This window comes from Drosophila virilis, chromosome 4 (genome assembly GCF_030788295.1).
Source record: "Drosophila virilis strain 15010-1051.87 chromosome 4, Dvir_AGI_RSII-ME, whole genome shotgun sequence".
Lineage (NCBI taxonomy): Eukaryota > Metazoa > Arthropoda > Insecta > Diptera > Drosophilidae > Drosophila > Drosophila virilis.
In genome coordinates, this window is record NC_091546.1 from 8,010,781 (window position 1) to 8,031,093 (window position 20,313).

The following is a 20,313-nucleotide window of genomic DNA, read 5'->3' on the forward strand; positions in this document are numbered from 1 at the left end:
GCAGGGGCAGCTGACAATTAGCGGATCTACTTCCACACTTGGAGGCATTCGCTGAAGTCGTGGGTGGCAGGCACTCAGGCACGTTGCCCATGCGGGGGCGGCCAGCGAAAGATGAAGACTGAGCAAATTATGTGGCAGAAAACTTAATGAGGATGCAACGCTAACTAGACACGTAGCTTGTAAGATTGCGATAAGTGCGCCACCCACACACAGGTGGCTATTAGAAACACTTTGGTGGCGTTAGGCGATGACAATGACGCACTCTCGACTATTTCCGGCACAATTAGCGGCACAGTGTGCCCGGCTTCACCCTGCCTGCCCAGCAACCCCTCGACCTGGCCAGAGCTGGCAAGGTTCCCAGGCGCAACCTGATATTTTGAATTAAATTTGGTACAAATTTATATGTCAAACGTCCAACAATGGGACACTTGTGGCAAACACGTGTACTTGTCAGCCTAACAAAGTTATGTAGATGCCCAGCCACACAACCACCCAGGTCGCCCGCCTGTCAGCTCGCTGACTTCTGTCCAAGTTTCCAACTCAAACTGGCCTTTAAATGTCAGACGCATAAAAAAAAAAATAAAATAAAATCATGAAAAATACAGCAAAAAGCTAACGGAAAAAAATGGAAGGAACAAAAAGAATTGGTGAGAGTCGTTTTTGGGGCCGGGCTTAGTCTGGGATTCCGATAATGGAATGAATGCCAAATATTTTGATGAGGGTGGCTTTGCGCAGCGCATTTTCAGCGACCGCATTTTGACACATTTTCCCAAAATGCGAAAATAAATTTTATAATAAAATTTATTATGTACTACGTTTGATTCCGTCGCCCAACCCCTCGCCAGCTCGTTTGCCGCTCACTTGGACTCGTAAAGCCGGGTACTTGGTAACCTGATATGTTTTTGCCACTGTCAATTTTTGATGTTCGGCGTCTGTCGCGACGCATTTCGATCCGAAGCAAAATCATTTACTTAATGCATATCCGTGAGGCTGTGTAAGCCAGGCTGAGTTTTGATAAGACGGGTCGCACTCTCCCTTTCTTCCTGTCCGTCTCACTCTCTCTTTTCTGCGCCGTCTAGACGTCAACTGGTTGGTAATATACAATGTATACCAGGCTTTGACAAAGACGAAGTGCTTTGAAGTTAAGCTAATGTGCCAGTGCTTGCTTATAAACGATTGATAAATCGGCTGCGAATGAAATTCAACTTAAGCTGACTAAAAGTATGAGCAGCAAGCAACTGCGCACAGATTTCTTATTTTTGATGTTTTAAAACGACGATGAAAAGATATTTTAAAGATTTTCAAAATTTCTCTTAGATGCCATTTCAGAAATTATTTTTGAACAAGAAGCGCATTTTCGTGTCCACGACCAACTTTTGACGGGTAAATTTCACATAATTTTAAAACTATAGTCACGAGAGGCTGGAAAAAGGTTGATTGTTTTATTATAGAAGATAATCGGATGAGATTTACCTGAGCTATGAGCGTGGGAAATATTGAACCATGTCTATACAGGATATTTCAGGGCACCATTTCCACATGAATTTCGACAAAAATATATATTGCCAGATTTTAATGCAGAATTGATAATGAAGCCAAACCATGAACAAAAGGCCAATCCTTTTTAAAACCGGATGAGGTTTGACCGAGTTATGAGGGTGGGAAATATTGATCCATGTCTATATAGGATATTTGGGGAAACCATTTCCACATGAATTTCGACAAAAAATTATGTTGCCAGATTTTGATGCAGAATTGATCTAGAGGCAAAACCATGAACAAAAAGCCAAACCTTTTGAAAATAGGATGAGATTTGACCAAGTTATGGGTGTGGGAAATATTGATCCATGTCTATATAGGATATTTGGGGAAACCATTTCCACATGAATTTCGACAAAAAATTATGTTGCCAGATTTTGATGCAGAATTGATCTAGAGGCCAAACCATAAATAAAAAGCCAAACCTTTTGAAAATAGGATGAGATTTGACCAAGTTATGAGGGTGGGAAATTTTGACTACGTCTATATAGGATATCTGAGGGTACCATTTTGACATGAATTTCGCCAAAAAATTATGTTGCCAGATTTTGATGCAGAATTGATCTAGAGGCCAAACCATAAATAAAAAGCCAAACCTTTTGAAAATAGGATGAGATTTGACCAAGTTATGGGGATCGGAAGTTTTGACTACGTCTATATAGGATATCTGAGGGTACCATTTTGACATGATTTCGACAAAAAATTATGTTGCCAGATTTTGATGCAAAATTGATCTAGAGGCCAAACCATGAATAAAAAGCAAAACCTTTTTAAAATCGGTTAAGATTTGACCAAGTTATGAGGGTGGGAAATATTGATCCATGTCTATATAGGATATTTGGGAAAACCATTTCCACATGAATTTCGACAAAAAATTATGTTGCCAGATTTTGATACAGAATTGATCTAGAGGCCAAAACATAAATAAAAAGCCAAACCTTTTGAAAATAGCATGAGATTTGACCAAGTTATGAGTGTGGGAAATTTTGACTACGTCTATATAGGATATCTGAGGGTACCATTTTGACATGAATTTCGACAAAAAATTATGTTGCCAGATTTTGATGAGAATTGATCTAGAGGCCAAAACATAAATAAAAAGCCAAACCTTTTGAAAATAGGATGAGATTTGACCAAGTTATGAGTGTGGGAAATTTTGACTACGTCTATATAGGATATCTGAGGGTACCATTTTGACATGATTTCGACAAAAAATTATGTTGCCAGATTTTGATGCAGAATTGATCTAGAGGCCAAACCATGAATAAAAAGCCAAACCTTTTGAAAATAGGATGAGATTTGACCAAGTTATGAGTGTGGGAAATTTTGACTACGTCTATATAGGATATCTGAGGGTACCATTTTGACATGAATTTCGACAAAAAATTATGTTGCCAGATTTTGATGCAGAATTGATCTAGAGGCCAAACCATGAACGAAAAGCCAAACCTTTTGAAAATAGGATGAGATTTGACCAAGTTATGGGTGTGGGAAGTTTTGACTACGTCTATATAGGATATCTGAGGGTACCATTTTGACATGAATTTCGACAAAAAATTATGTTGCCAGATTTTGATGCAGAATTGATCTAGATGCCAAACCATGAATAAAAAGCCAAACCTTTTTAAAATCGGATGATATTTGACCAAGTTATGGAGAACGGAAGTTTTGACTACGTCTATATAGGATATCTGAGGGTACCATTTTGACATGAATTTCGACAAAAAATTATGTTGCCAGATTTTGATGCAGAATTGATCTAGAGGCCAAACCATGAATAAAAAGGCAAACCTTTTTAAAATCGGATGAGATTTGACCAAGTTATGGGTGTGGGAAATATTGATCCATGTCTATATAGGATATTTGGGGAAACCATTTTGACATGAATTTCGACAAAAAATTATGTTGCCAGATTTTGATGCAGAATTGATCTAGAGGCTAAACCATGAATAAAAAGGCAAACCTTTTTAAAATCGGATGAGATTTGACCAAGTTATGGGTGTGGGAAGTTTTGACTACGTCTATATAGGATATCTGAGGGTACCATTTTGACATGAATTTCGACAAAAAATTATGTTGCCAGATTTTGATGCAGAATTGATCTAGATCCCAAACCATGAATAAAAAGCCAAACCTTTTTAAAATCGGATGAGATTTGACCAAGTTATGGGTGTGGGAAGTTTTGACTACGTCAATATAGAATATTTAAGGGTACCATTTTGACATGAATTTCGACAAAAAATGATGTTGCCAGATTTTGATGCAGAATTGATCTAGAGGCCAAACCATGAATAAAAAGCCAAACCTTTTTAAAATCGGTTAAGATTTGACCAAGTTATGAGGGTGGGAAATATTGATCCATGTCTATATAGGATATCTGAGGGTACCATTTTGACATGAATTTCGACAAAAAATTATGTTGCCAGATTTTGATGCAGAATTGATCTAGAGGCCAAACCATGAATAAAAAGGCAAACCTTTTTAAAATCGGATGAGATTTGACCAAGTTATGGGTGTGGGAAATATTGATCCATGTCTATATAGGATATTTGGGGAAACCATTTTGACATGAATTTCGACAAAAAATTATGTTGCCAGATTTTGATGCAGAATTGATCTAGAGGCTAAACCATGAATAAAAAGGCAAACCTTTTTAAAATCGGATGAGATTTGACCAAGTTATGGGTGTGGGAAGTTTTGACTACGTCTATATAGGATATCTGAGGGTACCATTTTGACATGAATTTCGACAAAAAATTATGTTGCCAGATTTTGATGCAGAATTGATCTAGATCCCAAACCATGAATAAAAAGCCAAACCTTTTTAAAATCGGATGAGATTTGACCAAGTTATGGGTGTGGGAAGTTTTGACTACGTCAATATAGAATATTTAAGGGTACCATTTTGACATGAATTTCGACAAAAAATGATGTTGCCAGATTTTGATGCAGAATTGATCTAGAGGCCAAACCATGAATAAAAAGCCAAACCTTTTTAAAATCGGTTAAGATTTGACCAAGTTATGAGGGTGGGAAATATTGATCCATGTCCATATAGGATATCTGAGGGTACCATTTTGACATGAATTTCGACAAAAAATGATGTTGCCAGATTTTGATGCAGAATTGATCTAGATGCCAAACCATGAATAAAAAGTCAAACCTTTTTAAAATCGGATGAGATTTGACCAAGTTATGGGTGTGGGAAGTTTTGACTACGTCAATATAGAATATTTAAGGGTACCATTTTGACATGAATTTCGACAAAAAATGATGTTGCCAGATTTTGATGCAGAATTGATCTAGATGCTAAACCATTAACAAAAAGCCAAACCTTTTTAAAATCGGATGAGATTTGACCGAGTTATGAGGGTTGGAAATATTGATCCATGTCTATATAGGATATTTGGGGATACCATTTTGACATGAATTTCGACAAAAAATTATGTTGCCAGATTTTGATGCAGAATTGATCTAGAGGCCAAACCATGAACAAAAAGCCAAACCTTTTTAAAGTCGGATGAGATTTGACCGAGTTATGAGGGTGGCAAATTTTGATCCATGTCTATATAGGATATGTAGAATTATAGATCAGCACCAACATGAGTCCATGCTAATGTTGCATATTTTCCCACTATTCTGTTACTTAGACAGGGAAATGCCTTTTTTTGTTACAATTTAAATTTTAAAATTACTTCTAGTTGGTTAGCAAAATAAATTAAATAAATAATAATTAAAATAAAAATAATATTAATATTAACATAGAAACTATCGGACAAAAGTCCCTGTTCATATGTAAAAAACAAATGAATTGGCAAGAAAACAAACAAACCCATTCTAAAGCAGGATTTATGATAGCTCAGATGCCCTTAGCAAATACATTCAATCACAATGACCAAACGAAATGAAACATTAATATTCATTGCGGATATATGAATAGCTCAGCACATGCATTATAACGTTTCGTATTACAAAAAGTTCCCATTTCATAGTTAATTCGTTTAGAATTATGTCTGCAGCATGACAATCCACAAAAGGCACACCCACAACGCCCACAATGCCCCAAGGAAAGAGTCGAAAAGAAATGCGACCGCATATAATGCCAATAATTGATAATTTATTATAATCACAGACTATGGGAATTGTGTAGAAACTAGTGGGAACCAGTCAACCACTCAACCCAACCAAAGCCACATCTCAAGACATCGTTCGCGTTCGCTCTGCCCAAAAGGGGTTGGCGGGGTGTGTGTGTGTGTGTGCTGTCAAATAATTGCATTTGCTTCAATAATCCTTTAATGCTGATCCAAGTTGATGGGCCGAGCACTTGGTATCAGGAGTGCTGCTGCCGCATATGCTCGCCGCCGGCGAACGGGGCGGTTACCGAGGGGTGTTGCTGTTGCGGTAGCCCAATTATTGTTGCTGCGGCAGCGGCAGCGGCAACTGTTGTTGGCAAAGGGTTCACGAAATGCGTTTGATATTAACACATCTGTTCATTCATTCCACTTGAGCTGAGCGACATCATCGTCCTGTGGAGAGTGGCTGCCCGCCAAACTGTTTGCGGAAGCTAATGGTGCGCACTTGCCATAATTACCCCGGGCCGATCTCGGCCACATTCTCATTTTCCTTCTCACATTCTCGGCCTGCTGCGCGTCCGCCTTTGGGTGGTGTTTACCTTTGCATTGTTTCCATTTTGTTAAACAACTTTGCTTTATTTACCGCTGTTTGCTTATTTGTTTTTGCTTTTTCATCACAAATCGCTTTTTGTAACTTGTAACCACAATTTTTTTTTGAGTCCTGATACTCTGTCTTGCAATCGCAGTGCCAATGTTTACCTTATGTCGCATTGTTACCGAAATTATGAGCACTTTTGCCGCCTTCGGGCGTTTCTTTTATTTTTACTTTTTGTAGAGGTAAATAAATTATATAGAGTAGGGCTGCAATCAACGCCATAGGGAGAGCTACTCTGAAATGCTTCTATTTATAAGTAGCGACGTGTGTTGTGAAGCGAATGTGGGTTGCAGGAAAAAAACAAAAAAAAAAACAAAAAGAATTAAACCGTGTTGAAAAGTGTCCCAAGTATGCTTGCTTATTGCAAATATTTTTATAGGTATACAAATGCTATAAAATATTGTGAGGGGGACCTACATAAAATGCTAAAAATATCCATGCCTAGTCTAGAAATTAGTTGGAATCGGGAAATATGTCTTCATGTTCCATTATACTAAAGATAAACTTAGCATAAACAATTCGTGTTTATACTATTACAGCTTTTGACTTGGTTGGGATATTTTTTAACCTTTGAATATAGCAATATGTATCTCGCAGCCGATTAAGCCTTTATTCCTAATCATCATCAGAGGGTGACATACAAAATTAGCTTTTTATAACTCTGCTACGACCTGTTCTTGGATTTGCCCAATACGCTTGGTCACATTTTTTGCGCTTCAAAGAATAATATGAAACTCCAATTTTACAAGTGAATATTCTTAAACAGAATTAATTGTTAATAATATTGAATAATAATAATAATATTTATGAGATAATTTTTGGCTTACGATCTTCAATGCATACAAAATGTTTTATGTGTAATTTGGTTATTGATAGAATTTTATATATAAATATGAAATAATTTAGAAAAAATTCTCTAATGTCTAAAAAATACATCTAAAGCATTAGGAAGCTTTCGGCTTAAATAAACTTAAGTCCAGATTAGCAAACACTTTAAGCGAAGCACCTAAAAGTATGCGGCCAAATCCAAGCAGCTGCATCATCAGAAAATAAAATAAAAATTAAAACTTGAATTAAATATGCAAAAATGTTGTAGCCAAACGAAATCAATTAGCCTTGTTGTAAATTAATATGCCAAAAGGCAAAAAGCAACAAAAACTGAAAAGTTACTTCAGCTCTCTAGGTACCCGTCACAGTGAAGCATTGAGAAGCAATCAAGAAACTAAACCAAGCGAATTGAATAAATAAGAAATATGGTAATGTCTTACTGTAGATTGAGGATTGGGTTTGCTTTTCTTTTTTTTTTTTTTGGTTAGGTATTGCAATAAAACAAAGCAAAAATGTGCATGAAATTATTATTGGCAGAAGGAAGCACACACACACACACACACACACAATCATGTATATATATGGGTTATCTGGGTGGGTTGGCTGGATAAAGTCAAGGCAGACGCACACAATTGTTTTTCATTATTCAATTTTTGTCATAATAATAACCCAAGCTCAGCCGAGGCAACAGCCACACACTGTCTGTCTCCCTCCTGTCAGCTATATGTGTCTCGCTCAGCGGAGCGAACCCCGAGGTGGTCGCTGCACTTGGAAAAAAGTTTACCCAGCCATATTTTATTGGTAATGTGCTTATGGCATAAATATTGTATTAAGTAACTGGTGGGCGTCACCACCAAAAAAGAACGAAAAAAAAATACATGTATATATATATCAAAACGTGAAAACCCCCGCAATAACTTTGCTGCAAGTATGCTTGGGGGGTGTGTGGTTGTGGGTGGTAGCTGTAACTGCCTTTTGGGGGTTGGATTGTGCGCAATTTATTGTTAGCTGGAGCCTGGCAGGGCGCATGGGCCTGGGTTGGGCTAGTGTTTGGTTAAGTGGGTGTGTGTGTGTGAGTATTGTGTCTGGTATAAAGCCAACATGGCGGCCATGGCAGTGGAGCAGAAGAGTAAGGCGAGAGAGACAGAGAGAGAGAGAGAGAGAGAGAGAGCGGAGAAAGTTGCCTCGAGGCGCAAAATGTTGAAATTGTTTTATGTTGCGTTATGATTACAACAATGCGAACTTTTGCACAATGTCTAATTTGAATTTTGATTAGGAAATTTACTTACACACACACACACACAAACAGGCACAAAGAGTGGGAGGAAGGTGGAGAGGCAGTTAGATGGCGCGCCCCCTCAAGTTAGAAATCCCATTAGGGGCCGCTTTAAGCATGGAATCAGCGTAACCGGAACTAAAAGCAAACACAGCAGCAACAACAGCAACAACAACAACAGCAAGAGCACGAACAACAATAGCACAAAAAGGAAACACGCGCGCATAAGCAAGCAGGCAAAAGGATGCCAAGGAAGCGAGGAAACAGAGCAGAGCATGGGGGGCAACTTCGAAGGATGCCTGGGCATTGTCTTGATTGAAGCTCATTAGTGAAGATGCTCTGATGGCATGTGTGTGTGCTTGTGTGTGTGTGTGTGTGTGTGGTGGGTGGCAAACACCCCCTGCCCCTTGCCAGCCTCTTACCAATTTAGGCGCTGATTACAGGCCAAATTTGTTTTGTGTGCCTGCGCAAAATTGAAAATCAGATTTTGTTTGTTTATGTCTTCGAAGACACAATGCGAACGCAGGGCGCAGGCGGCAAATGTGGGCGTGTGGTTTGGTTGCTTGGTGCAAACAACAAATTGTTAAAGTTTCTGAGGTGGAAAATTTCGTTTATTGTTTTTCGCCCGTGCATGTGTGTGTGTGTTTGTGCGTGCGTGTGTGAGAAAGTTTTCCAATTTTCAATTGGCTGGCAGCCAACTCAAGTCACAACTTTGGCCCACAGCATAAATAACAGCACTCAGCCATACAAAAGCAATTTTCTAACTTTATTCTCCCGCTCTCCCCCCACCAAATCTCCTGCTCCTTCTCGTCCGCAGGTCTGGTTCCAGAATCGACGCGCCAAATGGCGCAAAGCGGAGCGACTCAAGGATGAGCAGCGCAAGCGGGAAAATGGCGAAAGCAGCAGTTCGCTGGATAAGGTAAGATATATGTATATATATATATATATATATATAATTAAGTTTTACACGTTAGGTTACTATAAAAAATATATTTCAATTTATTATTTTCACTTAACGGCTACTTTTGTTGAGTACATTCAGATTTGCTTCCCGAATAAGAACTGATTTATCTAACTGTTGCGGTCGCTTAGCAAACTTCGCTTTGAGAGAGTTTGAGTCAAAATTGAGTGAAGTTTGAGCTGCGTCAGCAATTATGCGTGGGATAGTACTCTGATGGGAACATTGACAGTGGCGTGATATTTAGGGTGAATTGTTTATGTCTACCAAAGGGGGACAGTTTGATCTTGACCAATGTCGATGTTATCACCAGGCTCTTTGTTTACAATATTAGAAATGTTTATAATTGTGCTTATGCTTATGTGCTAAGATATGTTAAAGGGTGGGTGCGACTATGGATATGTCACTCCCCCAACCATTAGAAAAGTGCCTGTCCTCAGGTGTTTAAGTTTGGATATAGTGTAACATTTTCTTCTTTTACAATTGGTATATCTCCTATTATTGTAGGTGTTTCTTCTACTTTGGGTTTTTTATATTTTATAATTAATTTCTTAGGTATGCTTTTGAACTTATATGTCAAATACAGTGTTAAACTTATTAATATGATTACAAATATGGTTATTGTAATTATCTGGAATACATTGTTAAATTTTGTATGTGCATTTATAATTTGTTTCGTTTGTACAAACGAAAGTGGTTCTAATTTTATAACATCATTGCTTACGTAAATGCTTTGAGTATAATCTAACATATTGTTTGAAATTGAAATTTCATTAATTTGCAATGAACAATTAAAGATTTTTATTATATTGTTTCCTTCTATTGTTATTTCGTTATTTATACAATTATGGTTTAATATAGTTTTTGGTAAATTCCAAGTTAAAATTATATTTGGTTCTATGTAGTTGATTTGAAAATTTTGCAAAATTTTAGTATAACTACATTCTGATGTTATTTGGTTTAAAATTCCTGTTAAACATTCATTATTAATTAATTTTTTTGTTTCTCTGCTATAAACTTTTTTATCTTGGGTAAAATATTTTTCATGAGCTATTTCTGTCAAAATATTATTATTTTCATCCGGGTATGGAATTATTTCGAATACCGGGCTTTTTATTATTTCTCGAGGAATATGGGATATTATAAGTATTTCGTTTGTATCTGATTTAAACCAAGTGGAAGTTTTTGTATTCAACAATTTCTCAGAATTAACATGCAACAAATAGTCATGTTTTAGTAATTTTGGGTTAAAAATTCCTAATCTTGTGAGCTGCATTCCCATCTCAATGTCTTCTATATATTCTGTAAAGTGTTGTAAGTTAAATATAAGGATATCTAATTTCTTTCCTTTTTGTTTCTCTTGATCTAGTTCGTTCATGATTTCTATTCCTTTGTTTATAGCTTCTATTATGTAATTTAATTCGTTAACCTGAACGCTGTTTTCTGCTAAGTTGCTTATTTTTTGTTCAATTTCTGCTTTGTCTTCTTGATCTAATGTTCCAAATAAGTATTTATATGCTGTTCCTACTATGTTAACTAAACCTCTTTTGCTGCGTTTGGCTATTTTTAAGCCGTTTATTTCTCTGTTTAATTTTTCTACTAGGTATTCGATTTGTATAAGGTTATTGAATTCTTTACTTTGTTCAATTAAATTGTTAAAAGTTTCTTCGGTTTTTGTTATATTAACCGTTAAACAGTGGAATTCGTAATCTGTCGGAATGTCTATGGTTCCTGTTTTAAATATGAGATATCCGTTATGGGCTTTGATAGGATTAATTTCAATACTCTGTGCATTTATATAGTTTACAGTTATTGATAGTAATATTATAATAATTAATTTAAGCTGGTGCTTGTATGTTTTGATCGCTGTCTGTTGTTGACCTGTAATTGTTATATTTGCTTTGATTAGTCTTCTTTTTCTTTTTGAATTTGGTTTTGTAATGTGTTATTTTCCTGCCTCTGTTAGTTTCCTCAAAATGTTTGTCGTCGATTTGTCTTAGTTCTCCTGTTTTCTTGAACGGGGTTGTCGTCTTTGATTTAACTAACGGTGAGTGTTTGTATCTAGTGTCAATTTCATAATTTGTTCGTTTTTTGTTGAGATTATTTATTAGTTTTTCTTTATTAGCTTGAGTGTCATACTCTGGTGTACCTGCATATATGAATATGTCCGCTGGTGTTCTGTTAGTCGTTTTGTGCTTTGTTTTATGATTGTACGTGTAGAGTATAGTTTCAAATTTTGTAAGTTTATTTTCGACGTCTGAGTCGCTGTTAATGATTCTTAGTTTTTCGTTAACTGTCTTATGAAATCGTTCTACGTCGGATATACCATTTTTACTAGTGGTTATATTAATATTTACTGCTTCTGATTTTAGCCATAATTGTAAAGCTGTGCACATAAAAGCTGAGTCTTTGTCTGCCTTTATTTCGATGGGTTTACCCATTTGGTTGAACACTTGTAATATAGCTCGTTTGGTTTCTAGCCAGTCTCTACTTTTTATTTCTATTAATGATGCAAATTTTGAATAGATATCAATGCAAGATAAAAATTGTTTATCTCCTACTATGTAAAAATCCATTACATATTTTTCTCGGATATTAGCGATTTCCGGAGTTATTTCGAAAGTTAATTTTGTATCTCTGTGTTCTGTTTTTGCGATGTTGCAAATCTCACATTCATTTATTAGATTTTGAATTAAATTTTGATAATCTGGGAAATAGTGGGTTTCTTTGAACCAATTGATAGTTTTTTCAATTCCTGGATGTAATAATTCTTTGTGCTTTTTTAATATTAATTCTTTGAATTCTGCGTATGTTTGAAGGTCTATTAATTTTGTACTAGTTTTCATTGCCTTTGTTGAATTATTCGGACTTATTATTTCTAAGTAGGCTTCTTGAAAAATTGGAAAATCTGCTTCGTTGTGGAAGTATAGCACACTTTTCTTTGTGCATAAGTATTCTTTTATTAATTCTTTGGCATGCGTATTAGTCATGTCTTTGTACGTAATTTTTATGTTGGTTTTGTGAAAGTAATTCGTAACTTTTGTTTCGTTCTCGGTTCCTTTTTCAAATTCTATTTGTCGATTATAATAATTAAGTGGTCTTTCTGTGATTTGTAAATGGTTACTGTTGTCTTCTTGAGCACTATGTATTGTTGCTCTTGTGCTAATTGTATCTTCGCCTAAGAAGTTTTCGTTTAATTGAATTCTGGACAGAGCATCTGCCACATAATTTTCTTTTCCTGGGACGTATTTAATTTGGAAATCAAACTCATTTAGCTTGATCTTCCACCTTTGTAATTTCATGTTAGGTTCTTTCATATTATTTAACCAGACGAGTGGTCTGTGATCACTAAGGATTTGAAATTGTCGACCAAAGAGATAGGACCTAAAGTATTTAGTGGCCCAAACGATTGCTAATAATTCTTTTTCAATCGTTGAATAATTTAACTCATGCTCGTTGAGAGTTCTACTTGCATAGCATATAGGCTTATGCTCTTGCGAAAGGACGGCCCCTATTGCCATATTACTCGCGTCTGTAGTTAATGAAAATGGTTTTTCGAAGTTAGGGTATATTAAAATTGGGTCGGATGTTATGAGTACTTTTAGCTTTTCAAACGCTAGTTCGTAGTCTCTGTCTTTTATATTGATTTTTGCTCCTTTTTTTAATTTAAGTGTTAATGGTTTTACTATATTAGCGAAATTTGGTATAAATTTCCTATAGAAACCACATAATCCTAGAAATGATTTTATTTCTTTTGGGGTTTTTGGAATTGGGAATTTGACAATTGCTTGTATCTTGTTGGGATTTGGTTTTATACCCTCAGTTGTGATGATGTGACCGAGAAATTCAGTTTCTTTTCTCATAAACTCGCATTTATCCAACTGTAGTTTTAAGTTAGCTTCTCTAAGCTTCTTAAATACCTTTTGTAGCGACAAAATGTGTTCCTCCAATGAAGTGGAAAAAATAATAATGTCGTCTAAGTAGACCAGACAATCTTTAAAAATTAAATCTTCTAAGAGATTGTTCATACAACGTTGGAACGTTGCAGGTGCATTCTTAAGACCAAATGGCATGCGAGTGTACTCGTAATGGCCATGTTTAGTCGAAAATGCGGTCTTGGGTATTGAACCAGGATCCATTTGGATTTGGTGGAAGCCTTTGGCTAGATCAATGGTTGTGAAATATTGACATTTTCCAAGTTTGTCTAATATTTCATCCATGATCGGGATAGGGTATTTATCATTAATAGTTAGTTCATTGAGATTGCGGTAATCTATGACTAACCGGAACTTTTGCTTTCCAGATGCATCGTTTTTCTTTGGAACGATTATTACTGGTGAGCAGTAAGGGGATTTGGATTTACGTATGATATTTTGTTTTATCATATCGCTTATTTGTTTATTTACTTCCTCATCGTATATTTGAGGATATTTGTATGGACGCTTGTAAATTGGGTCCTCATGTTTTGTTAGAATTTTGTGTTTAATTGTACTAGTGAAAGTCAAATTGTCACCTTCATGGTACTGGATATCACGAAATTCATGTAAAACTTTTTTTATTTTTTCTTTTTCTTCTGAGTTTAGGTGCTCTAGCCTAAACTCATTGTTTTCTATTAATTCATTATTAATAGCGAAGTTAAATGGTCTGTCCTCTGTTGAGGGTGGATCAAGGCACTCTTGTGCGGTCATGTCCTCTTCGACCTCTTCGTCGTTATATCTAAAACAAAAGTTAAATTCTCCTAAGGTTACGGATCCTTGTGCATAGTCTATTTTTGCTTGACATGCCTCAAGGTATTCTCTCCCAATCAGAACATCATAATGCTCTGAGAAGTCGTGAATATAGAATTTTTGTTTGCTCGGACAAATTTTGCTTGCTCCTAAGCGTATACTTTGTTTTAATTCAATAACACCATTTATGGTGTGAACCTTTAATGTTTCGTTGTAAACTGGAAAATTTAAGCGGTTTGTTTTCATTAGATTTATGGTTGAACCTGTGTCGATGACACATTTTAGAACTTCGTCATTCATAATCAATTTTATGAATGGATTTGTTCTGTTTGTTCCGAGGCTTGCTGATGAAAATTTTCGGATGTATCCATTTTCATCTGCCCACTGTTACTATCTCTTTGACGTTTAGTCGGAGGGTTTGGTGCATTCAAGCGTGAATGGGACTGATTTTGGTAGTTTAAGGGATTTTGGTATCTACCTTGACTTAATTTCTGTTGGAACTCGTGGTGAGCTTTCTGATTGTCTTCGGACTTATTATGCTGTTTATTTTGTGCGTGATAACTCTGATTCGTGTTGGAATAACCACTTGAAATGGTGGTTGGGTTAGCATTTTGCTGATAATTTCCCATGTTCCTACGATTGTTATTTGGATTTCCCTGAACATTATTATTTTTAGGTTTTTCAGTAACGCTATTTTCATATAATCCCTCTCTTTGAGCTACTTGCTTTAGTTTTTGTGTCGACGTAATGTCGTGTCTGGCTAACATCATGAAAAGCCTATCTGGTAATTTTTTTGTAATAACATCTTTGATTGTGTTATTCATAGCATTTGTATAAAGGGTTGTATTGCTAGGTATATTTTCTAGTGCTAACTTATTTAATATAACAAAAGATTTATTTTCGAGCTCCTCGATGAACTTACGGACGTTTCCTTGGTAATTCGTGTTGTATAAGCGTCGAAGGAGTTCTTCAAATGGTGTCTGCACTTTGTATTCTTCAATCAATGCGTTTCTCAGCTCCTGCCAAGTGTTGGCTGCTGTCCTTTGTGATATTCTCTGAGCATCTCCTGTGACTTGCAATTCGATGGCTCCGTATAAGATGCTATGTTGTCTAACATCTCGGGTTGGATACAGGTGTAGGATGTAATCTATCCTTTTAATGAAGGCGTTTAGTTGATCCGTTGATCCGTCAAAGCTTGGCACCTGTCTAAGTTGTGAAAGGGCCTGGTTGAGGTGTTGTTCTGATAATTCCATGGTCATCTTGATGTAATACACTTTTTTTGAATAGTTTTGAGTTTGTAGGTTTGAACTTTATTGTTCTTTGATTTTGCACTTTTATTTTAGGTTAAAGTTTGTGATGGATTATTGGTTAAATGTTTTTTTTTTTTGTGTGTGTGTCTTAAAAAGACTCAGTAATAACGTATTGCAGGGATCAAACGATATGCAAATCCAGTCGTTATTAACTGTAGTAGCTTTATTGCCCAAAGGGTCAATATTATTAAGCTACTAATGACCCGAAGGTTCTTGTGCGGATACGTATTCGAGAAAATTTTTATTACACTCCGACAACACTTTCGGTCGCGATTGTGCGTTAGATCTGGGAATTAATTATCCTTTAGCGATCTTTAATTTTTCCCGACGTATCCTACCGGCTGCGCCAATTAAGTTTTACACGTTAGGTTACTATAAAAAATATATTTCAATTTATTATTTTCACTTAACGGCTACTTTTGTTGAGTACATTCAGATTTGCTTCCCGAATAAGAACTGATTTATCTAACTGTTGCGGTCGCTTAGCAAACTTCGCTTTGAGAGAGTTTGAGTCAAAATTGAGTGAAGTTTGAGCTGCGTCAGCAATTATGCGTGGGATAGTACTCTGATGGGAACATTGACAGTGGCGTGATATTTAGGGTGAATTGTTTATGTCTACCAAAGGGGGACAGTTTGATCTTGACCAATGTCGATGTTATCACCAGGCTCTTTGTTTACAATATTAGAAATGTTTATAATTGTGCTTATGCTTATGTGCTAAGATATGTTAAAGGGTGGGTGCGACTATGGATATGTCACTATATATATATATATAGATATATATGATATAAAGGAAAGCCATAGATAAGGCTTAATTGAGCTAGCTTAACATGCATCAATATTCATGCATTTCTTCTCTTCTGCAGCTTCATGACTCACGCGAATCCTCGCCAGATATCACCGGCGAGATCGATGATGATATGGATGAGCTGCCGCCACGTCAACGTTCGCATAGTCCTTTGACAAATGGACCCATGGAACAGCAGCATTCACGCAGTCCGACTGGCGGTCATCAACTGGACTCCAGCGACAATGAGCGACCGCTGTCCTCTGCCCAGCTGACAGCCACACCACACTCCGCCTCGCAGTCACTGGGCTCCATTAGCGCCGGTTCCCCATCGCCGGGCATGCGCGAACACACGCCGTTGGCCGGCGGCCTGGGCCCCAGCAGCCCCTCCAATTCGCGCAACACAGACTCACCCATCGAGGTGGGTGGCCCCATGTCGCTGACCACCGGGTCGCGTATGGCGGCATCGTCCAACAACTCGGCCTCGTCCACACCAACACCAACAACGCCGCATGCAGCACAGCTGCCACATTCGGCAGCCGCCGCAGCCTTTAACAGTCACATCTTTGGCAGCTTTGGAGCTGGCAGCGTTACCAACGATAAGTAAGTAGTATTATTTCTCTTTATAGCAATAATCCTTACCTTATTTGATTATACGCGTGTCTATTTGAAGCTGTCTATGTTTGCTTTAGAAATATCGATTTATTGACTTTACTTTTAAGCATTTGTAGTTAACCTCAATCGAGTATTTCAAATATGCAAATATGCATTCTAATGTTAATATTAAGTATTTAACTCGAGTCCTTTGAACCCTATAAAATTCCAAATAGTGCTGGGTAAATAGCTATTCTCAATATAAGAAAACAACAAAATCAAAATTAGAACATAATTTTACTATTTCATATGTTCTGATTTCTTGTGGAAAAGTTCCACGCAATCCAATTACGTGAAGCTCCTGTTGTTAGCTACAGTTGATGCCAAGGGCTATCCATGGCAGCACACACACACACTCGTCCTTAACTATAATATTTATATGAAACCCCTGGTGCACACCCCTGTAAGCCAGCGCGATTAAAACTCAACGATCTGCTAATTGCCTGCGTGTCATTAAGCCTCCACTTACAATGGCATTAGGCAACAGCAAACAATAAATTTATGGCAAGTGTCGCATTTTGTCCTCAATTTGACAATAACAATGCGACTGAGCACAAAAACAACTGCTAGCAAAAAAAGAAAAAAAAGGAGAAGGAAAATAGAATAAAGAGTACAAGGGCAAACAGAACAGAGCGCACGCCACCCCCGAGAGCAATTTTCCAAGCAAATATTTACAAATCCGAGCAGGACAAATGTCACCCCTAAAGGCGGCGATGACTAAATTAGCAATTGATTACGACCAGGAGAAAGAAAAGAGGAAGTGGAAAAAAAAATCAGAAAATTTGGGAGCTGTGTATTATTATAGCCAGACAACGACCACAATGAGAGCAGTAATGATATTAGCTGGTTGGGTGGGTGGCTGGCTGCCGGGTTGGCTCTGGCTGATGGCGAGACTTTTGACTCTCGCCTGGCGACTCCTGCGGTGCCGAACCCGGGCACGGGCTATTGAGCAGGCGTGCGCAGCGGAAGACGATTCAGTTAATGTTTTGGATGAAAACGTTTAAATTCCATTGGCGCACATCCGGTCAGCGGATGTCGTGTGCGCCAGCGGAAACATTAAGAGTGCCCCCTTCTGGCCCAGCCCCACACGCTGAGCTCTCAAAAAGAAAGTCAAACTAGCGATCTAATGATGCTGCATTGATATAACCGACACGTGCTATCAATGCCAGCCTCTAATCACCAACGGAACAGCGACTGAATGACTCCAGCATTGTCTTTAGCATCGAGATTCTTAGTGAGACAGATATATATTAGATGGGTAATCGATTTGAAGTTCATTGGTTTTGAGTGCCCGCCTAGAATAGCCCGTAGACTCTGTATTCCATAGATACAAAAGTAAACCAATATCAAACTTATAACCCTTCAGCATCCTTCTATAAGCAGTTTTCAAGTCAAGCAACGCATTTGACCAGTCAGCTCCTAAACCCGTTGGGAATTACAAACGTATGTTTTTTTTTAAATTGATTGATGTCACGCTTTATGTCATTTTTTTATACCACCGTTGGGTTTTATAATTCTTGTCATGATATGTGTAACACATAGAAGGAGTTATTTCCGAGAAGACATAGCATCTATAAGAAAGGAGGATCTTGTATGGTAACTTGTTGTGCTTTAAGTTATTTTGAATAGACTGATCCTTATTTAAAATGAAAATCCTATCTATATCAGACGACATCATGTTGCTATCGCACTTCTATATTCTATTAGAATTATATTTTTGTAAGTACAGTGGAATTCATTTCTTCAAAATCAAATGGTTTCGCTCGTAAAAAACCAACTTGAAAATTTAATTGGGCGTAAATGAGGGTGTTTTGTGTTTTGTTGTGCTGCCAATGTAACCATATGCCACACCCAGGCAAAAGGCGGCTGCTGGTTTTTTTTTTTTTTGCGATAAGTGTGGCGGGGAGGAAGTGTGCGACGGTTAGCGGTGGGCGGTCTCATCAGCCGGCAAAAAGGCCACGGGCGGCCCGGCTCTGCTTTAGCTCACATGTCAACGCGCCCAGACAACAACAACCAAAGCAAGAACAACAATAAGGCGACACACCACAATAAAAAAAAAAAAAGAAGAAAGAAGAAGACACGCACAAACTAACATGGGATCAGGATATGGATCAGGATATAATAGCGCAGCGGCAGTAGCTGACAAGCCAAGTGGGCGAGGGGACAACCCACTGGGCAGAAGGTCGACTATTGCTGCTGCTGCTGTTTTAGCTGAATCATTGCCCGCTGTTTGTTGTTGTAACGGTTGACCAAATCAATTCCGACTTTGTGCCATATATGCTAATGGCAATTGCCTTTGGCTCTCAATACATGCACTCAGCACTTTGATATCGTTTGATATCGTTATTGTTATTCAAATGCCTTCAACCGGATGTCCTGTGTGTGCTTCCATCTTCCATTTGCCATTTGCCATCTTTTTGCAGCTAATCTCAAGTCGAGCGTTTCATCGCAAGCATTTATCATCGCATTAGATATGCACTCAGCTGACTACAAGCATTTCTTTATCTCGCTATTCTTGTATATTTCATGCAAATTGCGAAACTGTAGTAAATAAGCAAACACTCACAAGCCAATCATTCGTCTGGAACTTTTATGCTGATGTCAACTCAATAATTCCGAAAGTCAATCAGAAAAATGTAAATAAAGTTACATAAATAAAAAAAAGAATTTAAGGGCGCCAAGCTAAGTTGGCATAATTAGATGACATTCACAAATTCAAATGTATCAAAAATTACCTTACACAATAATGAACTTTAATCTCTGGCATGCCAGAGATTGAATACGCTGCCAAATGTTGGTCTTATGTGAAGAGAAAAATGATATTGTGGTTCAATGTTGTTACGATTTTTCTCCTATATAAGGAGCACAGTGGGTTTGATTAGGATATCTTGAAATTGAACAACTCTTTTCATAAATAAACTTAATATTCATAAACTTTATATTCAAAAAATCAGTTATATGATATAGAATGTTCTACCTGGACCAGAAAGATGCATATATATTACGTTTTTTAAAGAATTGCTTGCTCTCAAGTTAGTTTACCAGACAGAAAGACAGACATGATAATAGCAAATCTTATCTCTTATTAAAAACATTCCAAGCATTCTCCCAAAATTTACTTTTATCTTGAAACGACTATTTTTTAGCCAGCAAAATGATGTAAGAAATAAAAAAATGACTCTCGGCTTAATGATAACAAAAGGCAGCAAAATGAAATAATAATAAATTAAAGCAGATCTGTAAATATAACGAGGACAGATTTCTTACATAACCCCGAGTTGAATATGCAACGTGCGCAAACAAATTATTAAAATAAAATTTAGCTTATAATTGAAATACTAAGGAAGATGCATGAAATGCATAAAAGACAGGTTTTCAATTGCTTTTATTGAAATTTCAAGTAATACAACAAATCGTAAAATCATGACCGACTGAAAAAAAAACAATCACAATTCAAGTAAACACCTGCCAGCTGCGCTCGCAAATATTTAAGTTTTTTTTTGTTG

General features: G+C 37.1%; 1 protein-coding gene across 1 annotated transcript in view; it reads left to right on the plus strand.

Moving 5' to 3' along the window:
• Window positions 1-20,313, plus strand: part of Drgx (Dorsal root ganglia homeobox) — a 55,796-nt gene that overhangs the window by 19,672 nt on the left and 15,811 nt on the right. The window contains exons 5-6 of the mRNA XM_015173162.3: window positions 9,189-9,290; window positions 16,233-16,756. Of these exons, the coding sequence (XP_015028648.1) occupies window positions 9,189-9,290; window positions 16,233-16,756 (626 nt within the window). The remainder of the gene's footprint in view (window positions 1-9,188; window positions 9,291-16,232; window positions 16,757-20,313) is intronic.